This window comes from Strix uralensis, chromosome 3, assembly GCF_047716275.1.
Source record: "Strix uralensis isolate ZFMK-TIS-50842 chromosome 3, bStrUra1, whole genome shotgun sequence".
NCBI lineage: Eukaryota > Metazoa > Chordata > Aves > Strigiformes > Strigidae > Strix > Strix uralensis.
In genome coordinates, this window is record NC_133974.1 from 134,359,011 (window position 1) to 134,380,873 (window position 21,863).

Genomic DNA, 21,863 nt, shown 5'->3' on the forward strand with positions numbered 1-21,863 from the left:
TCTGGATATTGTATTCGAGGATTCTGTATCTACTGACTGTCAGTGATAGCCCAGGAGTTTACCCTAAAGATAAAATTACTATTTTGACCCTTTCAAAATATCTGGGAAGTGTTTTGATAAACTAGTTTACTTTTTAATGCAATTATGACTATTGTATTTCTTACTAGTCTCTTTGAATTTCTAACTACTTACTGTTCCATCTTTCTTATTCGGGATTCACAGTTTCATTACTTGACCTGCATCCAGTAAAAGTTTACAATGCCAAAAACATGATAATCCCATGCTGTAGTTGTAAAGTCAGTTAAATACATTAGGAATGTTTTTACAGGAGAAAATTATATGGCTCTGCAGAAAATTTTACAAGCAAAGATATTTAGACAAGTGCTACATCAGAAGTAGCACCATATGTTCCCATACTTCGGCATGAAAGACAAAATGCCTGTAAAATGGAAAGCAATGATTTTTTTCCAAAAGCTACTGCCCTGAGAACTTAAAAATATGCATTTATTTCAAGTACCAAATAATCAGACCAATCTAACTAGGAAGGAGATAATTAAAAGACTAACAGGTTGCTAAATCATGCTCATGACACACAACCTGGTGTTTGCTCTAGTTTATAAGATAAAAATAGCAACAGCACCAATGTCTTCTTAATCTCTGCACAGGTTTGAAACATTAAATTGCACTCAGACCACATTTCATCATGAGACGTGCCATTAAAGCCTCACTACTTAGCATGGCAGGAAGCTGCTGTAATTGCAGTAACTCTCTACTCATGAGTCGAATTGTTACTGTAGCCCTGTCATCACATATCACTGCCTGCAAATGTTTAGGCTGTCGTTTTTGAACGTCAAAGCCTGCTTCCCCACTGAGCGTACATTACGATGGAGCTTGAAAATCCTCGACTGAATTCTGATCGGTGCCACTCATAAACGTTTTTAGAAATGACTCTCCTACAGTTACTTTGAACAGGAAACCTCCATCTTTTGGCAGAGAGCAAGAACCTTTACCCAGTCTTCCCTCAAACACAGCCCCTGCTTCACATGACTTTCTGTAAACATTTCAGGCTGGAGTATCGGATAGCCAGCAGCAACCACCTACCTGTCAGAAACGAGTCTACCAGCATTCAGCCAAAAAATCTCAAGATACACTAGCTGACCAAGCTCCTATGTTCCACATCTGCCAAGTCACACAGATGTTCAGGCTCAGACTCATCACGGAGATTTATACCTGCTAAGTACCACTTCCCTGGCATATTCAGAAAATGCCACACTATTGATTGATACTAGGGGCCAAACGACCATCTTGCCAAAATAATCTCATTTGTTTTAGCATGCAAGAGCTTTCATTTTCGAATTTTATTCTGATGGAAAATGACTAGTCCTTTTGATTGTACTGTTAGCAACCTGAAATCCTTAGCTGATAGCTGGCCGTGCTTCCCGATTTGTACCGGCATCTTGACTTCCCAAATGAAGACAACTACAGCTACACAACTATTCTGCAACATAAAGGACAGGCCACAAGAAACAAGACAGAAAAACAGAGCTTTCTCTAGTAAAGCTATCACAGCACTTCAAGTCTGCTTTCATTGTAAATTACTTTCTGTATGTGCAAGGACACTTTTAAGCACCTCTGTAAATGCAAAAGTTACATTAGCATCTTCTAACATGCCTGCTGCGCACACAAAAAAATAAATTAAAAATAGCTTTGTTCCCCACTGGCCTGGTTAGCATAATTCACAAAATTCAGGAAGGAAGGAAACATTGCCTTAAAAGTTGATTTTGAAAGGAAACACATTGAAAATGTTTGTATCAAGCTAATTGTTCATAAAGGTGTTTTCTAGGCATGTGAGTAACCTCAGCCCCAGTTTTTACACCACACTCAGACTAATCAAAGAAAAAAGCTGTTAGAAAAGTGGCACGATGCAATGGAATAATCAGTAGCTAAAACTCAGGAAACCTGGATTTAAGGTTTAGTTAGTAGCTGATTAATCCTGTGCTGTCACTTGTTTAGCTCATGGTTCTTCATACACAAAATGACCATCACAATATTTACTTCACTGGTAAATTGTTTTGAAAACTACTGATAAAAAGCTCTGAGTAATAATCAGGCACTACTAAGAGATGTAAGGGTTTACTTGGGTTAACAGTGCATCATAGCTCTTTACACACATCAGGGTCTCAACTTCACAAAGCCATTTTTCCTGACACCGTGCAACCGCTGTCTTTGGCTACAATCAGGAGAGCATTCACGCATGTAAATCCATGCAAGTTCCACACACTGATGCTATCCTGGTCAACACACAAGAGGTCTCCAGGGCTAGAACTACCATGAGTTGATCCATCTTCCACTGAAAAACCAAAGGTCTCTAGTCAGAGCTGCTTTATCTCCTAAGAGTCACGCAAGAGTGGTCCACAAGCCTCTGCAGGCTCCAACTCCACACTTAGAAGCTGGAGCAAGGAGGGGACTTTCTGACGGCTTTCCAAGCAGCCAAGTGAGCAAAGAAAACCAGCAATGTCATCCTCTCCTCCAGCTCCCCTGGCTGGTAGCACAGTCCCCACCTCTGAGATCACAGACTTCCTTTGGACCTTTCAGAAGCTCACAGGACGCACTGAAACACAGAATCAAGCTTACACACCATGAACCACAGCAAAGGGGTTTGGCCCTACAGATTGGGCCTGAAAAGAACAGACATACTGCAATGGCAATTTCCAGAAGATCCATAAATGTCTTCAGTCTGATGACCAACATGTTACAGATTCTCAGTCTTTCCCTCTGCCAGATGTTCATGAATTCAGAAGAATTTAAACATACCACAGACACACAAAATAGATATCACTGAATATGCATTTTGGCGTCTTTCAGATCTGATATATACTTGGGTTTTTCAGAGCTCAGCTTTGTGATTTTGAGGCTTAGGTTTTCTGCACAATACACAATTAAAAACATGTGTTCAGAAAACCAGAGCAAGATAACAGGATACAAGATCTACTGACCTCACTGCAGTGATGCCATCCCAGAAGGTGAAGAGAGCCACCTGAGCACTGAGGAGCACCCCTTGGTTTTGAGGAGGGCAGAGGATGCTCAGACCTCTCTGAGAATACCCCCCACTCTATGGGAACAGCCATTAGCTAATGCGCATGCAATGAAATTGGTGCCAAGCCTTATCTGACCAGCTATCACTAAAATCTCAACACCTCCCCACAGTCAGCCTCTAGCCCAGCTGACTGGTTTGCAGCTACAGGCCACATGGTGCATGGCATGGGGAATAAGCACTGATGGGAGTTGAAAGCAGACAGGCCCACAGATGACAGCTTACTCAGCATCGTGCCAAGGCCAGATCTACCATCTCATCCATCCCTGGACCTCCACAGACCTGCAGCTGGCTTGAGCTCTGACTTAGAAATACATTTGGATTGCTAAAGGGATGGTGTTTACATGTAGAAGAGAACTGGGGCTGCAATCCATAGGTCAAAGAGCTACTTCTGATTTACACCATTAAAATAGAGAAATCTGTTTGTTGAAATAGGTTTCTTTACATTTGCAACAAATGTCTCTGGATGTGGCTAAAATTGAGAATGTTCTCAGCTTTATCCTCTCCAGATTGATGATCAGACTTCTGAAGCAGTGAAGAAACTGGCTCTCAAAGAACCTTTCCCACCGTGTTTCACCAGATAGGATGGGACACAAATTTAGTACTTAGTAAGCAGCGTATCAACAGTGCTGCTACTAGCTAGATGAATAAACCAACCAGCTGCTTTATTCGTCATCTAACTAGCATGACTATTCACACTCCTGAGGCACCTGAATACTATGCTGACGGCTAAAAACACAGACCAGTGAGGCTCAGTGTTTGAAATTAAGATGCTCCTGGTTCCCTGGGAAACAGCATTTCCTAATACACAGAACACAAACATGATCTGGATTTTTTTTCACTCTGGGCAGTGAAAATCTACTAATCACTTTCACCTTCCATTACAAATCCTTTCCCGTGAGTTTGAAGACCCTCTTGCTTCCTATGCTATCTATTTCTGAGCAGCACTGCAAGGACAAATAAATTAAAATCTAACAAAATTTTGGTGGTATTAAAAGCACTCAATGAAAATGTTAAATGTGAGAACTCATCACCTGACTACATCTTCACAGTCAACACCCTGTTTCTCCTGTAACAAGGACAACAAATATCCAGAAATCTCACATTAGGTTTAAGTGACATGTAGGATTAATAGCTAACATCAATTTACTGAAAAATGCATCTGCTAAGCACATCCCTACCAAACACAAAGCAGACAGAGCCAAGGTTCGCTACATTTAAAGTACAGATCTTCTCATATTGATAAATTCAACAGGTATTTTGCTCACAAGCAAACAGAAATTATTTCTCATTCAAACATTCTTCACTAATCCTTCACATATCTGTTTTCCAAACTGCTATGAGAATCAACTCTGTCGATTTTGTAGTTAAAAAAACAAATTAAAAGGAAAACACCATGGAAGCAACAGAGGTGGAATAGCATATGTTGCCCAGGAAACTGACTCTTAGCCTCAGTGCCTAAAGTACACATTTCCAGGTGGCAGTTGATAAGCACTGACTTCTCATTTAAGTACAATACATTTTATTTAATTTGGATTCTTGTAGAGTTATCATGAAAGAGGATCAAGCAAGTCCTCTTGTGCTACATCTCTTTTTGGGCTTCCCCAAGTATCTTTTCAGTGTGCTGTGATCAATACAAGGAGTCAGAACTACCCTACTCAGTCTTTACAAAACCAGGATGACGGAGTGACTTGAGAGGATAAAACTCTGAGATTCAGGCTTCCAACATAGTCTGATCCGTCACTTCCGTGCTGTCAGGCAATCCAGCAATTCATTTTTATCAGTCCAAACACATCTTTCCAGTACACTCTAAAAGGTTAAGAAATCTTTCCATTTTATTACATTCGCAGAGAAGGTAAAATACGCAAATATCAATGCCCTAATGCTGAAACTGAGATTTATTTTGATATGCTCAGAATGCTTTTGTCCTCCCAGTTCTCCAAAATATTTGCACATGCTACGACTGCAAGCAGTCAAAATGTCGCATTCAGCATTATTGATTGAAGTGTACACCAGGTGTCAAGTTCCAACAACAAGGAATAAATCAAAAAGTTCTTAGCACCTGTACCTGGAGGAGACAGATTCTGGCATTTTCTACTGTTTAGTTAAGAGTGCAGAGTCTTTGGTCTTGGTGGCTGGAGAGCTGCTTAAGAAAAAACATTGCTGGAACTCTTTGCTTTCATGTTTTCTTTATGAACTTAAGGATACTGCAAAAAGCTAAAATTCAAAATTTAACTTCAGGTTACAAAAAATTCTAAAATGGACACAAGCAAGCAAGATGAATGACAATAGCAGACAAGTGACTTCATTTAGAGCACTGCAAGAACAGGGATATTTAAGCACTTGCTCCTGTCTGGGCATCCAATTTCAGTGCAAGTCAGGTGCCAGCGAGTAGAGAAGTGCTCAAATACTTTGAAGGATGTAAGTCAATTTTCAGGTTCTACCTCATAGCATTCATATGTTTGAGCTTGATGCATTCAGCTGCCTTCAGTGAAACATGCTTTTTCTCTCTCATAATCACACAGTATTTTTAGAGACTCATCTTAATGTCATCGGTAGTGTTTTCAGACCACAAAAATCCTAAGATTGACCTTTAACATCATTAAGATTCATTCACTGTAAAACAAAAATAGACTCCAAAACCAAGAGGGGATGTGGGTCACCTATCAATGCTTTTCTCGAGGCTTATCTGAACTTCACATAAATGTGAGCTACATAGTGATGAATCAGCCCTGTAACTTCTGTAGAAAGCATATATATATTTTCTTTGCATCCAAGTCACAAGTACATACTTCAAAAGCCTACAGCAAGCATTGATCAAGGCAAATTTTCACAATTCATGGGAACTTAAAGAGATGCAGTGAAAGAAGACTAGTGAGTTTTGAGGTCAAACATTTGAAGGAGGTATCTCAGTACTGATCAAATTAGAGAAGTTGATATTACAGGCATAAAAGCTCTGGAATAATTTGGGTAACCTTGACGAAGTACCAAAATGGAAACCTTTAGAAGACATTCAATATTGTTTCTTGCCACATGCTCACTGTGCTTTTTCAGCTACGACATATCTTTTGCTGCTTGAACATTACCGTGTTTGATTAGTCTAAATAAGCACTTAAATTATTATACGGACTTTTACAAATCAGTATTACAAACCTTGTCACCATCTTTCCCCTCTGTAACCTGACAAAATATTTATAATAATTCAGCACAAAGTTCACACAATTCATGCAAATAAAAAAATAAAGGGTCAAAGATACATATACTTGCTGGTACAAAAGGTACAAAACTGCTGGTTCCTTCCTCTCCCCAGGAATGGACAGAAACAATGCAAATAAGCCAGCAGTTTTATAGCAAAACTGACAAGCTGAACTCAGACTATTTGTTATTCACAGCCTTCACATAACTGTTTATCTTTTAAGACAGCCTAGCTCAAGATAGCAGCTTTCCCATTCACAATCAATAAATTTGCAAACATTTTCATGCTGTGCACCAAATGGTCGTGGACAGATCTCAAATCATCATTCTGACTGTCCTGTGTATCTTGCAGAATTAAAAGCACTAAAAACAACCCCAAACCACTAAATGTGCACAGACTAGTATCGTTGGTGTGTTTATTTTTTTTAAAGACAACTTTAGTATATATCCTTCACCCCGCCAATTAATTTCCTCTGACAGGCATAACTGTTATTACTAGTATATCTTGCTATCTTTCAGTCCCACTGTCCAAGGCCTCTTCCAGGCTAATCCTTCCTTTTTCTCATTTCTTTTGGTATCTTTCTGTTATGACACTGTCTGAAAATGCCATCACAAGGGATGAGATTTCAAAAGAACTTGAAAAACCACAAAGAGGGGAAAGAGAGAAGGGTGGATTTTTCTCCTCATTTACTTAAATATGCTTTTAGATTTCATGACTGTGAATGCCCCACAGATTATGGAAGATTCTTAATTCATGTATATAAAGGAACCAAAGAAAATTACTAAAACCCTTCCCAGCACTTCAAGTTTGCACTAATGATGAAGACCGTATTATTAAGTCCTCCAGGAATATTACAAGCCACAGCTGGAGAACGAGCGTGTGGAAAAATTGCATCCCGATACAAGTGAACAATGACCCAAAGAATCACGTCACAGAAATGAGAAATTGCCACTGGATCAGACCAATGCAATTAGTATTTTATCTCCCCCCAACCCCACCCCCCCACCAGGGACCAGGACAAGCTGTCTTAAAGAGAAGCACACAAAAACTTTTGCCATTAACACCAGAGTGAAATTCCCCCTCAGTTTCTAGTTCTTAGAAGCTGATGTTTACCTTAGACCAAATGAATCAGATCTCCCAAACACCAAGGGTTCCCATATTAGCTTTCATTTTGCATTATCCGAAGGAATGTATGATACTTCTCAGGACTTTAACTGTTGTTGGGCTCTGTGTCATTTCACAGCAATGAGGGTCTGGCTAAACCCGGCAGTGCGGCTTAAGAGTCAGTTACAACTGAACATCCTATTAAAATACCTCTCCCAATTCCACGGGACAGTGCCCTAGCCCTTTTTCTTTACTAAGGCTTAACACCGCAGTTATCTTCAGACAGACAAGAACACTGACGGCTACACAGTGGACTCTTCTACAGATTCAAATACAAGGCTGTGGTAAAACCGACCATACCACAAGCGCTGTATAATTTGCTTTTAATCTCCTCACAAGTATGGATGTGGTATACTAAGATGTACTTTCTGCATTACGCAAAATTCAAAGTTCAGTGTTTCAGTCCTAGCCGATTCCCTCCACAAAGCCCACCGTTTAACTATTCAAGAAGGACACGCACACAAGATTTATATCAAGATCATGACTTGAAGATAATTCTTAATGCTCTCTCAGTAACTATATATCTGTGTATATGACAATAAGACCTAAGATAAGCTGTGCTTCAGTTTACTAATTAAGACATGATTTACTAGCTCAGAAGCCAATGAATTTTCATTGCTAGAGTCATTTTCTTATGTACACAAAGCTTTATTATACCTCATTAAATACCCTGTAATTTGGGACGCCTCACTGTCCTTGACTCCTGTCAACATCTGGGCACTTGGTGTGTGAATAGTAGTACAAAATTTGAACCCCACACTAGACTGACTGCTATGCTCTTCCCTAATGGTTAGCCAATTCAGCTCCAAACCCTGCACAACCTGCAGCAACTCTCCTCTGTTAACTTCCTAATAACATAAAAAAACCTAAAGAAAAAAAAAATCCCATTAATAGACAGAAGAGACAGGACACTGATTAACACATGTAATATACTCTACAAGGCTGAAGTTCTTACACAAGCAGCACTTACCAAGAGTTATAATATCCTAACTCTGCATTATAACTGCCAGAGTTCAAAGAATTTGACAATTTAATCACTGTAATATTTCTAAAAACATATTTTACTATTATAAAATCATAACACTAACTCGGAAAGCTGTCCAAAGCACTATGTTACATGAGGTCCTGTCCTCATGTTAAAAGTATTCTCTCCAAGCAAGGACTCACACAAGGCTTTAACATGAGGACTCTCCACTCTGGCACTAAACAATAAAATAAAATAAAAATCCGCCCACCTATTTCAGGCAGACAACACTAACAACCATGCAAGCCCCTGATGAGCTCTCAGCAGTAAAGGCAAATGTCTCACATCTTGACCCAATCTCTGTGAAAACTAAATAAGCTTTTCTATTGTCTTCTGTACATACCAAAACAAAACTCCCACTCACTACTCAGAAAATACATTATTTTTAAAAACACACAAGCAAATAGACAAAACAAAAGAAAAATCAGTACGTCAGATCCATCTCAGCAATGTCGGGGGATGCACACAAGCGCTGGCTTGCAGGGTGTTTGTCAAGACACAGCCCATAAGGGCACTGTGATTTATTGTTAGGCTTGCGCTTCGGGAGGCCTCTGGTCAAATGTCAGTGAAGTTCCAACAGACACTCAAAGCCAGAGACGTGGCCACCCATCTCAAATTAATCAGCCAGCCAGCAGAGCTGCCAAGCTCCACTTCATACTGGTTAAATGCTTGGAAGATAAGGGCACTATTCACAGGTCTGGGGGAGAGTTACTGAGTGGGCTCTATCAACATTTCTGCGTGACTGTGCTGTGCCACACGAACCCATCGGGGGATGAGTAACCCACTCATTGGCAGAAGCTCTGTAGTCAGCACCAATTCCCTCTCACCTTATTAACACACACACTCCTGATGGACTAACACAGACCTTGTTCTAAAAGATACATGGTATACTGATGATGGCTTAAAGATCATGTATCTATCTATATTCCCTACCCTGACTCTTGCTTCCATCAAAGACTGAATTAGCATCAAGTGTTTATTGCAGAACAAAGTCATCTGTGTAGCAGGATATGAAACCTAAGGAAAAAAGGAGAAAGTATAAAACTTGAAAGTAGTAACTTCACAGAAAGTGCTGTGTATCACACGTGGCGGTGGCGTATTTATACTCCTGTAACAAGAGAGGTTGCTCAGCTGAATCCCTCCTATACTTCCCACCGAAACGTGCAGTGCCACTGCCTATCTAGCCTCAAACAGACAGGGACAGAAGCAAACCTCTGCGATCAGCACCAGCCTGTTTGCCTCTCTGACCATCCGCTGAACTTTTCAGTCATCAGAGTGCTGGAACATCCATAGAACTGTTTGAACCCAGGCAAGTTTCTCTATAAGGAGAGGCAGCACTCTTCCCATTAACATGTCAATAGTTTTGCTGGAAGGATGATCCACCTTACACTAAAACATTCAAACCAACACTGGTTTGGCCCATGAAGTTAAGGGTATGTAAGTGTAAGCTTCTCCCAAAAAGCCCCACAACATGAGTTTCTAGTAGGCTCATTGTTTTGATACTACAAGCCACATTTTCAACTTGATAAATTACTCCACAAAAAATGAGTTTGCTAATAAATGCAGCATGCTCTAGTCACATACATATTCACAGATCATGCCCCAGCTGTCTTATAGTGTGTAATAGCTAAAACTAATGTACAAGTTTGACATAAAACCTATGGAATTCAGCTGAAAGACCCTGACATAAAGTTTAGGAGCTCTACACTTAAAATAATAAACTTCTGAAATAAATAGTAGATTACTTCATACTGGCAAGCAAAAAATTCTATCAACCCTGTAGCTTTTGTTTATACAACAGGTTACTCTCAAGAGTAAGTAATGCTGTATCAGGCTCCCAACAGCAGATGTACAGCGGTGGGTGCCATCAGGAAAGTCACACACAAAGTACTGTACACTGCTATTAGTGACAGGCAAATTATTTCCATTTCAACTTTAAGAAACATAACATGTAAGCAAACCTACATCGAAACATGACATCATTTCACTATTTGGCCGGCAGGATGTGAGCTATTCCACAGAGAGGGTATCAGTTAACTCAGTAACATTATTGTAAGTTTTTTCTCTCTGAAATCATACTGCAGTTTCCTCTTTTTCCTCACCGCAGTATTTTCCGATTTTATTTTCCTTCTAAGAGGCACATTTATAGCAGAATTTAAGCTGAGTCTCCATTTAGCCTACAAGTACCTTTGTACAAGGAGGTGCTGTTGCGTTCGTTCCGTAAGAATCCTCACACCTCCAGCAGCAGACATAGTGTTAGTCAGCAGTTTTGCTTCTCTTCATTAATAACCTCAGCAGGAAGCGAAAAGCACGTACAAGAGCCTTCTGATACTTTCCTTTCACACAAAAGTCAAAGCCCAGAGTAAAACAAAGGACTTCTTAAAATAGAAAGTTTACAATAAAGTGCTTAGAATAAAAAACACTACTTAGATGGCAAATGCTGAAAGCACATTTATGTATATAGAGGCACTTACACCCCACATATTTGTGTCAGAGTTAAACTGTCGTGTATTATTCTAGGCTGCATAAATGTTCTCTTTAAAATGTTTTTAACCGGTGCTATTTTCTCTTCTAATTCCAGCAATCTTTCTATCCCAAATACCTCTGTACTCACTACCCAGAACATTTAGGTGTGATCACAGCAAAAGATTATCATGTTTTATTTGGTTAGAGCCTTTAAAATGAAATACGTATGTTTTCAATTATCAAACATCAAGCGAAATTTAGCTCTCACATCCCATTTGCTGTCACTCCAAAGGTTGAGGACACCCATTTCAAAAAAATATGTAGGAGAACCCTGAAGTAATTATTTTTTTTTAAAGCTTTATAAATCTTATAAATGAAAGCTGACATGTCATACAAGAAAAAATACCAAGATCAAACCTTTGAGCATAGGAAATGAGAAGAATTATGAAAGGAAATGTTATCACCTCATCCTTTATTCCTTCAGCTGTGCCTATGGACTTCAGACTGCAGTAACTTCCCGCATACCTCATGACAGCTTAAAATTTGCATGAAGCCCAAATGATTAATGCACATACCATATCCTGTAAAGCAGACGACAGCTACACATCATGCTTCTGATGGCATTGTCATATTATATTGCAACTGCTTTAACTTTAGCTTAAGAGTTTGTTCAGAAACCCACAAATACTCCAAGTCCATTCCCCACACACACAGTCAGCGTTCTGGTATAGATAACTGTACACTACTGAACACATTGCTTCCCTGTGATCACACCAGTGCTGACAAGACCAGAACTCTGGGTAAATGGGAGCTGTTAACAGCATACGGAAGCTGTCATTTCAACAGAAATAGCTCGGCTGTTCACAAACACGCTTTCCAGTTAGCAACAGCAATTTCAGGTAGACATTCTTCAAATGAGGTTTGCCATGCAGAGGAAAACCTCCTCTCAGACCTGATTCAGAGCCCGGTTAAGTCCAAGGAAGATGGGACAGGCTTGTACTGAGTCTGCTAAGTTCTGATTACATAGTTAAAATCTATTATTTTATTCCTTTATTTACAAAGGAGTCAAAAGATGTTAGTCATTGCTATTCAGCACTTGGGATCACAAACACTTCACTCTTGCTGCTCAAATGACAGTCCACAAGTCCTGCAATAAGATTACAAGTGCCCTGCAAAATAATCACATGGATGTGCAATCAAACATCTACTCCAAATTTTAAAACAAACGAGGTTCCACCAACACGATATAGTATCCTTGCTACATTGTTTTGGGATAGTAACTGAGAATAGCATCCTTTTACATTGCTCACCAGAGTTTAGGGCCAGGTTTCCATGCCACTTTCTAACTCATGTTTTCACAATTTCACCATTCCTTACAACAGATGGAAAAGACCAGGATTTTCATTACAGCTCAATGCACAGTTCCCCATCTATACTCCATTGGCAGGTCCATGTACACAGGTATACACAGAACATGCAAATTCAGATTTACACATCACTTTCACAACAATAACAAGTGATAATGGTCAGCACTTGTACCACTTCCATATTAACCGTTCTTCTCCACAACTTTACAGTAGCTGAGAAAATCAAAACACAAAGAACCCAAAACGATACAACCTCGCTGTGAAGACCAAGTCTTTTCCTCAAGCTTAAAGCCTCTTCCTCAGAGCAAAGCTGCCAAGAGTTTTACCAATGACCAAGGTCAGACAAATCTCAGAACTAAACTTCGTGCTTGCTTCAAGTTAGATAAACATGAAAGAAGAGAGGTTTGACAATTTACCCGTGAGAGAAGTCCTCTGCAAAAATGCTTATATAAAGTGTAGGACAGGCAAAGCTCTGATTAAAGTAAATAAACAGACTCCCAAATCACCAGCTGCCCTCTGCAGCATCTTGTGGCTTGAGTCCAAATTGTGGATAGTTGAAATACTCTGCACAAAGGCCGTCAGTCAACTCAGGTTTAAAGTAACAACTGCTTTCATTGCACTGTTAATAAGACGGCTGAGTTCTCAGCAAGACTATTTGGACAAAAAAAAAAAATATCTGAAAGCTCACCATGTTGGGAGCAGAAAACCCATGTCTTTGTCTGTGTGTGAGTTTTAAAAACAGATACTTAAAACCTTAGAGCACCATTCTACATAACCAGTGACTGGATTGATGAACATCATGAGTGCAAATGGCTCCACACTTCACGCTACTTACAGCCAGGTAAATTATAAACAGAAAAAACTACAGGATTTACTGGAAATTTTCTAAGACCAACTTCTATAACTTATGTATTACAGATCTTCATACAGTTGTCATAGCGTCAACTTACTAATCATTTAAAAATCATTAAAAAGAGAAGTCTCTACACTTACCACTTTGGGGTTTTTCAGCCCTGTCAAGCACATGCATTTCACTGAAAGTAATCTGGATTTACCCCTACAGAGCAGGTTATCTTAACTGAAGGCATTCTCTGAGTTAATCATGACAGGCAAACGGACCGATGCGAGAGAGCGATGAGATAAATGACGAGGACAGCACCCGGCACAGAGCTCACTGTCTCCTCCACCTCACAAGCAGATCCAACAACAAGTGGTCAGTTCCACCGGTGTCAACACAACTTCTCACAGCTGCTTATAAAATGGAAACACATGAACTCCATCCAAGACAATTTACCAAGTCAAAATCCTCACCTTCTTCAGAGCTTGACTTCAAATCTAAGTGTAAAGGTCTGAGAAATGGCTTTTCAACGATGACGCTAGTATCTTTCATCAAAACATCTCAAAGCACATACAAGAAACAAAATAAAGTAGACTATGGAAATTCTGCTACATCTATAAAAAGTTATTTCTACAGTACAGTAGGATGTTTGAACTTTGTTTTTAATAATTTCATTTGCTGTATTTCATTCATTTCGATACTGTTGTAACCACTTGACTTTCAAAATACAGAAATACTTAAATTGTGACTATCTTAAAGTAATTCATTTCAATCATTGAGGATACGCAGCTCTTAAAAGCTAGGCATGTTGACGGGGTATCTTTCTAAAATGCAGCAATAACACCACAAAAAAGCCCAACACTTAAGATATTCCTTGATTAATTTCTTATAACTAAACACATGCAAACTCAAGGCTTTGAAAAGCTTCAGGAGATACCAGATTCGTTCAGTTGAGTCTAGCTCTTCATCTGGGGTCTTTTCCAGAGTTTATGGCAAAGGATGTAAGAAGCCTTCCATCAATAAACAGGAAATTTTTAAATCTTTAAAGCTACAGACAGGGTAGGTTAGGAAAGCGGAAATGAAGCTGGAGACATTCACCTCCACTCTGCTGACTCAGATATAGGCAAGACAAGTAACATACACAATTCCTCTTCAACATCAATGGAAACCCACCGAGGGACAAAGAGTTTACATCCACCAACCACCAAGTAGAATCAATGCTTCTGGATACCTTACACCAACACTCAAGATGCACTTTTCCTCTACTTTTTCAATCCACCCAACGCCCATTGGACGGACAAACACATATACTCCAATTAATTCTCTTGCTAATGGAATAATGCTAACACCGGACTTGCTACCTTTCATTTCACAGAAAACATTATTCCTTTCCCAGAAATAGCACTGAAACTACCTTAGTAATTTTCAAAGCGAGTTTTCACTACATGTATTGACCCACCATTCATTCCATTGTATATACTTCGGTGATGAGGTGACAGGTCGTCTGTAACTTGTCTCCTGAGAGTACCTTCTCTGCTGCCTCCACTGAGATGTTTGAGATGCTCTGGGCTTCCTCCGTAGTGTTGTTTGAGATGCTCAGGGCTCGTACCCCTCACTTTGTGGAGATGTTCTGTACTTCCACTCGGCGTGTGCTTTTGAAGATGATCTGGGCTGCCACTGCTGTGCTTTTGATGCTCAGGGCTACTACCAGGCCTCTGCTTTTGAAAGTGTTCAGGGCTACTACTCAAAATGTGCTTTGGGAGAGTTTCTGGGCTGCCGCTGCTGTGCTTTTGTTGGTCAGGTGCTTTGACAATGGTTTTGTGATGTTCCGGACTTGGTCCTTTCAGGTGATGATCAGGACTGCCAGAACTCCTGGGCTTCTGCAGGTGCTCTGGGCTGATACTCCTGTGTTTCTGATGCTCAGGGCTTCCTTCACCCCGGGTTTTTTGAAGATGTTCCGGACTAGTACTTGGATGATGTTTATGATGGTCTGGACTGTCTGTACTTCCTGTGCTAGAAGTACTACTCCCATCACCGACATCTCTTACGTAAGTACTCGTCGTGGTTAACTGGCACAGACTGATCTGGCTGTCGATAGAGCTCCGGCTGCCTGCTCCACCACTTTTCTCCTCATCCAGCAACACACACAATTCTTTCAGCTCCAGGTTCTCCTTAACCACTTCTTCTTGTCTCACTTCCAGTTCTTTCAGCTTCTGCAAGTATAAGGCAACCTCTTTGTGCATAACACTAGCGCTGTATCTGCCCAGTCTCTGCCATTCACGGGACACCTTCTTGCCTTTCTGCCTGTCATCATCCAGAAAGCAGCAAAGGTCTCTCAGTTCTTGGTTATCTTCTTGCAGCTTCTGGTTGATATCCTTTAAAAGAAAGATCATCATGACAGAGAAGTGTCTAGAAGAATTAACAGTATACCATCACCATTATACAAGCCAGTGAACAGCACTGCTATAAACCCATCATATAAGCACTCAACTGAGGCATAAGGAATTGCCTGTGTAAATCTGGCATATTATAATAGCATCAGGCTTCAAACAACGCTGCTGTCCAGTAAAAAGTAACTGTAATGTGGAGCTAATCTTGAAGGGTTCAAAGACTAACTTCTGATACAGCATAAAAGTTTCAGGTTCTTAATTAATTTTCATGCTAAATATCAGAATAATTTAGCTCCCAAACTGAGCAAAGATCGTAAGCACTCTCATGATGATCTCACTCCCTTGAGAAATATTCACCTGCGAGTTATTGCTGAATAAAACTGCAAGGTACATCAGAAATTGTAATCTCACTTAAATAATTAATTATTCACAGTTATACTCTCTATTAGCTAAAGCATACTCACATATAAAGAAGAACATTTCAGAGATTTAAAAAAATTTAGGTTTTGTTTGATTTTGTTTCAGATTTGCACACGAGAACCTTGTCAGTCATCACTTAATCAGAATTGCTTCAACCACTATGAAATTAAATAATCTGCTTTAATAGATTTTTCACTCCTAACAAAATGAAGTATATGATTCCATGCCCTTCTCTAAGTGAGGAACAGTCTGAAGCAAATGCTCTGAAGCAAAAATGTTCAAGTAATTACTATAGCAGAATAATATGCCACAGTAAATGTTTTCAGCATTTTATCCTCCTAGTTTTACTAAACCGGCTTGTCATTATCTTTCTCCCATCTAAATATCTACTCCTTCTAAAGTACGATATTAGAAGTAGAGATTAGCCACAACTGTTAAAAATTTAGCCTTATGGAAAGACCATTTTAGCACTGTTTCTTAAGAAAAGGAAGTTTTTGTAACTCCACTGGATTTGTGTGCACACATGCACGTGCTTTGTCTGATCCTTGCCTCAAAATAGCTTTAAACTTGAACAACTTCAATCCACATTTGACAAAGGAAAAAACTCCATGAGGCTACAAGGTATCCTCACTGGTGCTGGTGAGAGATATTTAAAATGACCCCATAGTGGAAAAAAAAGTTATGGAAGCCCACAATTCATCAGTCAGAAGCAGCAGGCACCCAGCTACCGAAACCAGGCGCAGCTGCTCATTCTCACTCATGGACCAGCTATTTCACACAGGACAAAGGAGGCAGATGTCCAGACACCAACACAGGGCTCAACACCTCCTTCTCCCAAATTCCTCTAAAAAGTTCCAGCTGAGGCATCTGAACAAAAGGTGGAAGTTAAACATCACTTAAGGAGCTCAGAATTGAGACAGGAATTTGTTACACCTTCCTACACATCTTGGTGTGCTTTGTTACTTATCTGGTAGATGCATGAATCCATCTGGTGTTGCAACACCTTTGCACATAACTTGGGAGAAAGATACTATCGTTGCAATTTAACTTACATTTAAAATGTAAGCTTTATTTTTACTGAAGTACTATCATGGATGGGTCTTTTTTGCCCCTAGACACCATATATTGTCAAAAAGAGGGAGAGGACACACACACTCGTACTTTGCAGAACAGGAAAACTTGGGAGACAGGAACAGTCTTCCCCCACATGCTATTTATTTTATGCTGCACTATTATCAAAGACACTTTCTCAATAATTTAGTTGTTTAAAGCCATTCTACAAGTGACGAACTCTTTTCTACTGTACTCTCACGTAATACTTCACAAGCCCACACTGCATCTCTGTCTCTCCTTCCCTCCAACCTGAAGAAATTTCCTAAAAACTATGTTCTTTCTCAGAGCAACGAGGCAGAAAACATTTTGTAGCCATGCCTACTTTAAGATAAGTTTCTAAGGCTATGACACACGTGTACATGCTACATCAGGGTAATTATCTGTAAAGAGTCACACTAGCTTCCCAATCCTTGGAACTGGGAAGGAAACATTAGGGACTATGCTTCTCGTCCAACAAAAGAGTTAAATTAAGAAGGGATAAATCATTACAGGCTAGGTCGGCCTCTGACTGTAGTCTGCAGAAGCGTACAATCGGAGACGGTTTGATCAGAGATGCATTATCAGGCGTCTTTCTCAGACAATAAACTAGGGATTGGTTCTGATCATCCCGAAATCGAGCCCAAGGGTTTGCCATCACTTGCCACACTCTGCACTGCATCCTGGACATGACCAACTCTCTCAGGAGCCCACCAGACTGCCTGACAGATGGGTATGTCACCTTAAAACAGTGACAGAAAACAGCGTAAGCTACACAAACCCTTTTGAATGTCTACAGCACTGCCCGCTCCCTTTCACGTGTGCTTCAGCCAGGATCCTTTAACCCTAACAAAGACCAGTAAAGTCTAACACAAGGTTGGTTTCGTCAGCATAAAGCATACTGGGGCAGAGCGTACGATGGCCGTGCTCCACGGCTGAAGAGTTGGGCATCTCTTAATCGGCCACTCGATTTTCAAGCGGGATCAAACGCTATTCACTCCCGTCGCTGCTCGCTTCGCATGCGAGCCTCGGTAACGGCTCCTCCCAGCCCATCCACCTGATGCGGTCGCTCCCGGCGGGGCGGGCGGGGGGCCGCGGCAGAAACTTCGGGGGTCCCACCCTGCCCACCCCGCTACCTTCAAGCCGCGGATCTCGCCGAGGTGGAGCTGGAGGCGGCGGTTCACCTCGCGGATGAGGTTGCTGTGGTCCAGCATCGCGCTCATCTTCTCGGCCTCGGCGCGGCGGAGGCTGCGGATCAGCTCCTCCTTGCTCCACTTGAGCAGCTCCTCGTCCGACACCTTGGACAAGTCCTCGGCCGGCGCCGCACCGCAACTTTCCGCCGCCACTTTCGACATGGTGGCGGTCCGGCAGCCCGGGGGCACCGGCGGGGGCAGCGCCCCGCCGCCACGGGGCAACAGCCCTGCCGGGGCCGCCCCGCCGTCCGCCGGGGAGAGGGCGAGCCCGGGGCCGGCGGCAGGACGGGAGCGGGGGGGGGGGGGCGGGCCCGGCTCCGGTGCTCCCGGGGGTAACGAGGGAGATGACTTCTGGCCCCAAGCAGCAGATCCTGGAAAAACGGAGGAAGAGGAGTAGGAAAGGGTGGGGAGGAAACCGGGCCACAGTCTAGGGAGCAAACTTCCCCCGTCGAGAACGTAAAAAACAATCAAAACCACCACACCACAAAAAAAAACAAAACAAACAAAAAAAAACCCCCCAAAAAAAAAAAAAACACAAAACCGGACCAAGACAAAGGAAGCCCCGACAAGCCCGGCTCTTTCAACAGGTCAGCGGTCGCGGCGTGCGGCGGGGCTGCCCGGCGCTGGAACCGACGCCCCGCGGCGGAGGGATGCCGAGCGGCGAGGGCGCCGAGTCCCGGGCCAGCGCACCATGGCGGGCTCCGCCGCGGCGGCGGCGGGAGGAGCGGAGCGGCGCGGGGCGAGCGGGCGCTGCCGGCGCCAGTGGCGGGCGCGGGGCGGCTCGCGGCTTTTCACCGGGGCGCGCGCCACGTGCGGGCCCGCGCGGGCGGCGCGGGGCGGGGGGCAGAGGGAGGGCGGCGCTGGCCCCGCGCGGCTCGCGGGCGCCACCTGCCGCGCGCTGCCCGCCAGGGGCGGCCCCCGCGGGCGGCGGGGGGGGGCTCGGCCGGTCCCCGCCCGGTTCCGCCCGCCCCGGGACCGGCGTCTTCGTCCTCCGCCGCCGCCGCTGGTGGGGGCGGCCCCGCGGGGGGCCCTTGGAAGGGCCGGTGGGCGGGAGCTGGCGCTGTGGGCGCGGAGGCCGCCCCTCAGGCGGCTGCAGGCCCCGGGCGCGGGCCGCCCTCCCGCGGTCCAGGCAGCACTTGAGTTGGACATGTGGGACCGGCAGGGACAAACGCAGCAGCCCCCCCCGCCGCCATCGGTCCGGCCCCTCCGCCGGGGCAGCGTGCGAGAGGCCGCATTACATCACCGCAAGCCAGCACCGCCTCAGCTTTCTCCTCACCCCCACCGGAGCCCTGCAGAGCCGCGCTCAGGCGGAACGACACCGCTCCCTGCTGCACCCTTCACTCGCGCGGGAGCTCGCATGCCGTGAAATGAGCTCCCCACGGGAATTAAGATTGGGATATTCATATTTCTTCCTCGAGAATATTCAGTCGCGGTGTCATGAGAGGCTTACATTTCCCCATTTGCTTAGAGATACAAAGGCTCTACATAAATCTGCCTTGCAGATGATTTGAGAATGAAACTTGATAATCCATTCATGCTGCTTACAAAGAAAGATGATACGACATATCTCAGTGGCAGAAGTGGATGAACTGAAACTATTAGGTGAATAAATGGTTGAATTCCCATTTTTAAATCGTCTAGTTCCCCCTGAACAATCCCCTGCAGGCAGAGGAGGGTGCCTCACTTAATAGGCCCTTACTACCTCCAATTTTGCAATTTTGTAATTGCTTAGCATTAAAGAGGATTTCTCGTTCTTGAAGGGAAAATTTGAAGTACTTAATAGCAGCACTGGCAGATCACGAGGCTGTGGCCCCACGAGCAGGGCTGGCTCTGCCCTGCCCGGCCGCCATCACCATCTCAGCCAACTCCCTTGGCCTTTCGCTGCCTCAGGCAACTCTGCTCTGCCTGCTGGAAGATCAGCCAAGGCCGCAGGACCAGACCAGCCAGGGATTGGGTTTTGATCTGGTCCTACTGAGAAGTTGTCACAAGAATGGATAAATCAAACATTACACCTTTGTTCTTATTCCTAATCTCCTCCTTGACCTATCTGATCACAATGGAAGTTCTCCTGCTCTACCCATCGTGGGCTACACTTTGGGTTTTCACCATGCCAAAAAGTCCCCCGCGTTTTTCCTTCCCAAGCGCCATTTAGAGATGCTCTTTCAGCTGATCCATTTTTCTTGTACTTCCAGTTTCCCAGCGCCACACCTGACCCTCTGGTTCCATCCGGCTGGGTCCCAGGACAACCCAGCACGGGCAGCCCCAAAAGCCCATGCCAGCTTCCTCCCCTAACAGCCACTTGCCGAGCTCCCGGCGTGGCAGTCGCATTCGAGGTGCCACCCTAGGTACAGGCTGCTACTCGGGGCGCAGGGGAACTACCCGCCAGCCCTACTACGAACAGTACCTGCGCCGCAGAGGGAAGCGCAAAAGGATGGGCCTGTTTGCTGAGCTGCAAGGTGAATGTGAACCCCATCACTGTCAACAAGACTTTCGACAAAGCATGGAGCTTTGCCACCATGAAATCCCATTTCCTGATCAGCACTAAGTATTGTGGGAAAATTTTATTTTCTCTGAAAACTGTATCTCTCTCTTAAATCCTCTGAATTTTTTTCCACTACAAAGAACAAAGCTTTAGATAAAAGCAGATGACCAGCCACAGCAAAAATAAAGTAAAAGGCCATGAAAAGGAGCTGTCATCTTTTATGCCCAAATATATTCCATTTTAATGCAACTAAAAAAGAACAGCTTGGGGAAATGGCAGCAATAAATAAAGGCTTTTCTTATTCTTCTAATTCAGCAGTGTATTAGTTGAAAGGTCATATGACGGTAGATTTTTAAAAGCTCGCATGTGTTGCTTTCCATGAAATAAACAGTTGACAGGAAAATGTCTGAAATTTTTAATCGAAAAGCTTCATGAAAGAATGTCCACTCACCTCAATTCAACATTAACGGTGTTTCTCAGGAGTAGCATTTCATAGCTTTTGATCATGGGGTGCCACGGGAAGCACGGATCTGAGATGAACAGCTTCAGGGAACACTGCATGCTCCACCGATGTGAAACGCCTCCACACGTGTGCCTTCAGGAGGCACAGCTTTATTGTACAGGCGCAAACGTGAAAGGAGAATTCATAAAGTACGGCCACGAGAAATAGTTTCATAAAGTCAGACTTCAAAAGTTTGGGACAAATGTAGCTGTAATAATGGAACCAAAAACGTATCAAGTGAAACTAATCTGGAATGTTTCTATAAGGAGAGGATCTAATTTCACATTCACTCATGCTTGCGTAACAAGATCAAAACGAGAGTGGGAAGTGCAACATAATTATTCCCATTTCCTGGCAATTTTAAAACTTTACTTTCAGATAGTCCACCTTACTGCTCAAAAGCCAAGTACTTTCCTACAGCTGGGCTGTTAGCATCAGCGGTGATGACAACAATCGCCCTGAAATAAACACTTTATTTTTCACACTGAAGCTGATTTTTTTTTGCCATACAGTCTTACTCCGATGGATAATTCTCATTCACAGGCTGAAGTGGAGAGACCAGGCAAATGAGCTCGGGGACTGCAGTGCTGGGATCGCTGCAGCCTTTGGCCAGTGGCGAGGCGGATGGCAGGTCCCCT

General features: G+C 43.0%; 1 protein-coding gene across 3 annotated transcripts in view; it reads right to left on the reverse strand.

Moving 5' to 3' along the window:
* CCDC85A (coiled-coil domain containing 85A) overlaps window positions 1–18,816 on the reverse strand; it is an 80,742-nt gene extending 61,926 nt beyond the window's left edge. For 2 of the 3 annotated variants that reach the window (XM_074864504.1, XM_074864505.1), the window contains exons 1-2: window positions 18,185–18,816; window positions 14,609–15,524 (exon numbers count right to left, since the gene is read on the reverse strand). In XM_074864504.1, the coding sequence (XP_074720605.1) occupies window positions 14,609–15,524; window positions 18,185–18,403 (1,135 nt within the window). In that variant the 5' untranslated portion in view covers window positions 18,404–18,816. The remainder of the gene's footprint in view (window positions 1–14,608; window positions 15,525–18,184) is intronic. The other variant, XM_074864503.1, reaches the window with a different exon arrangement.
* Window positions 18,817–21,863: the final 3,047 nt, after the last annotated feature.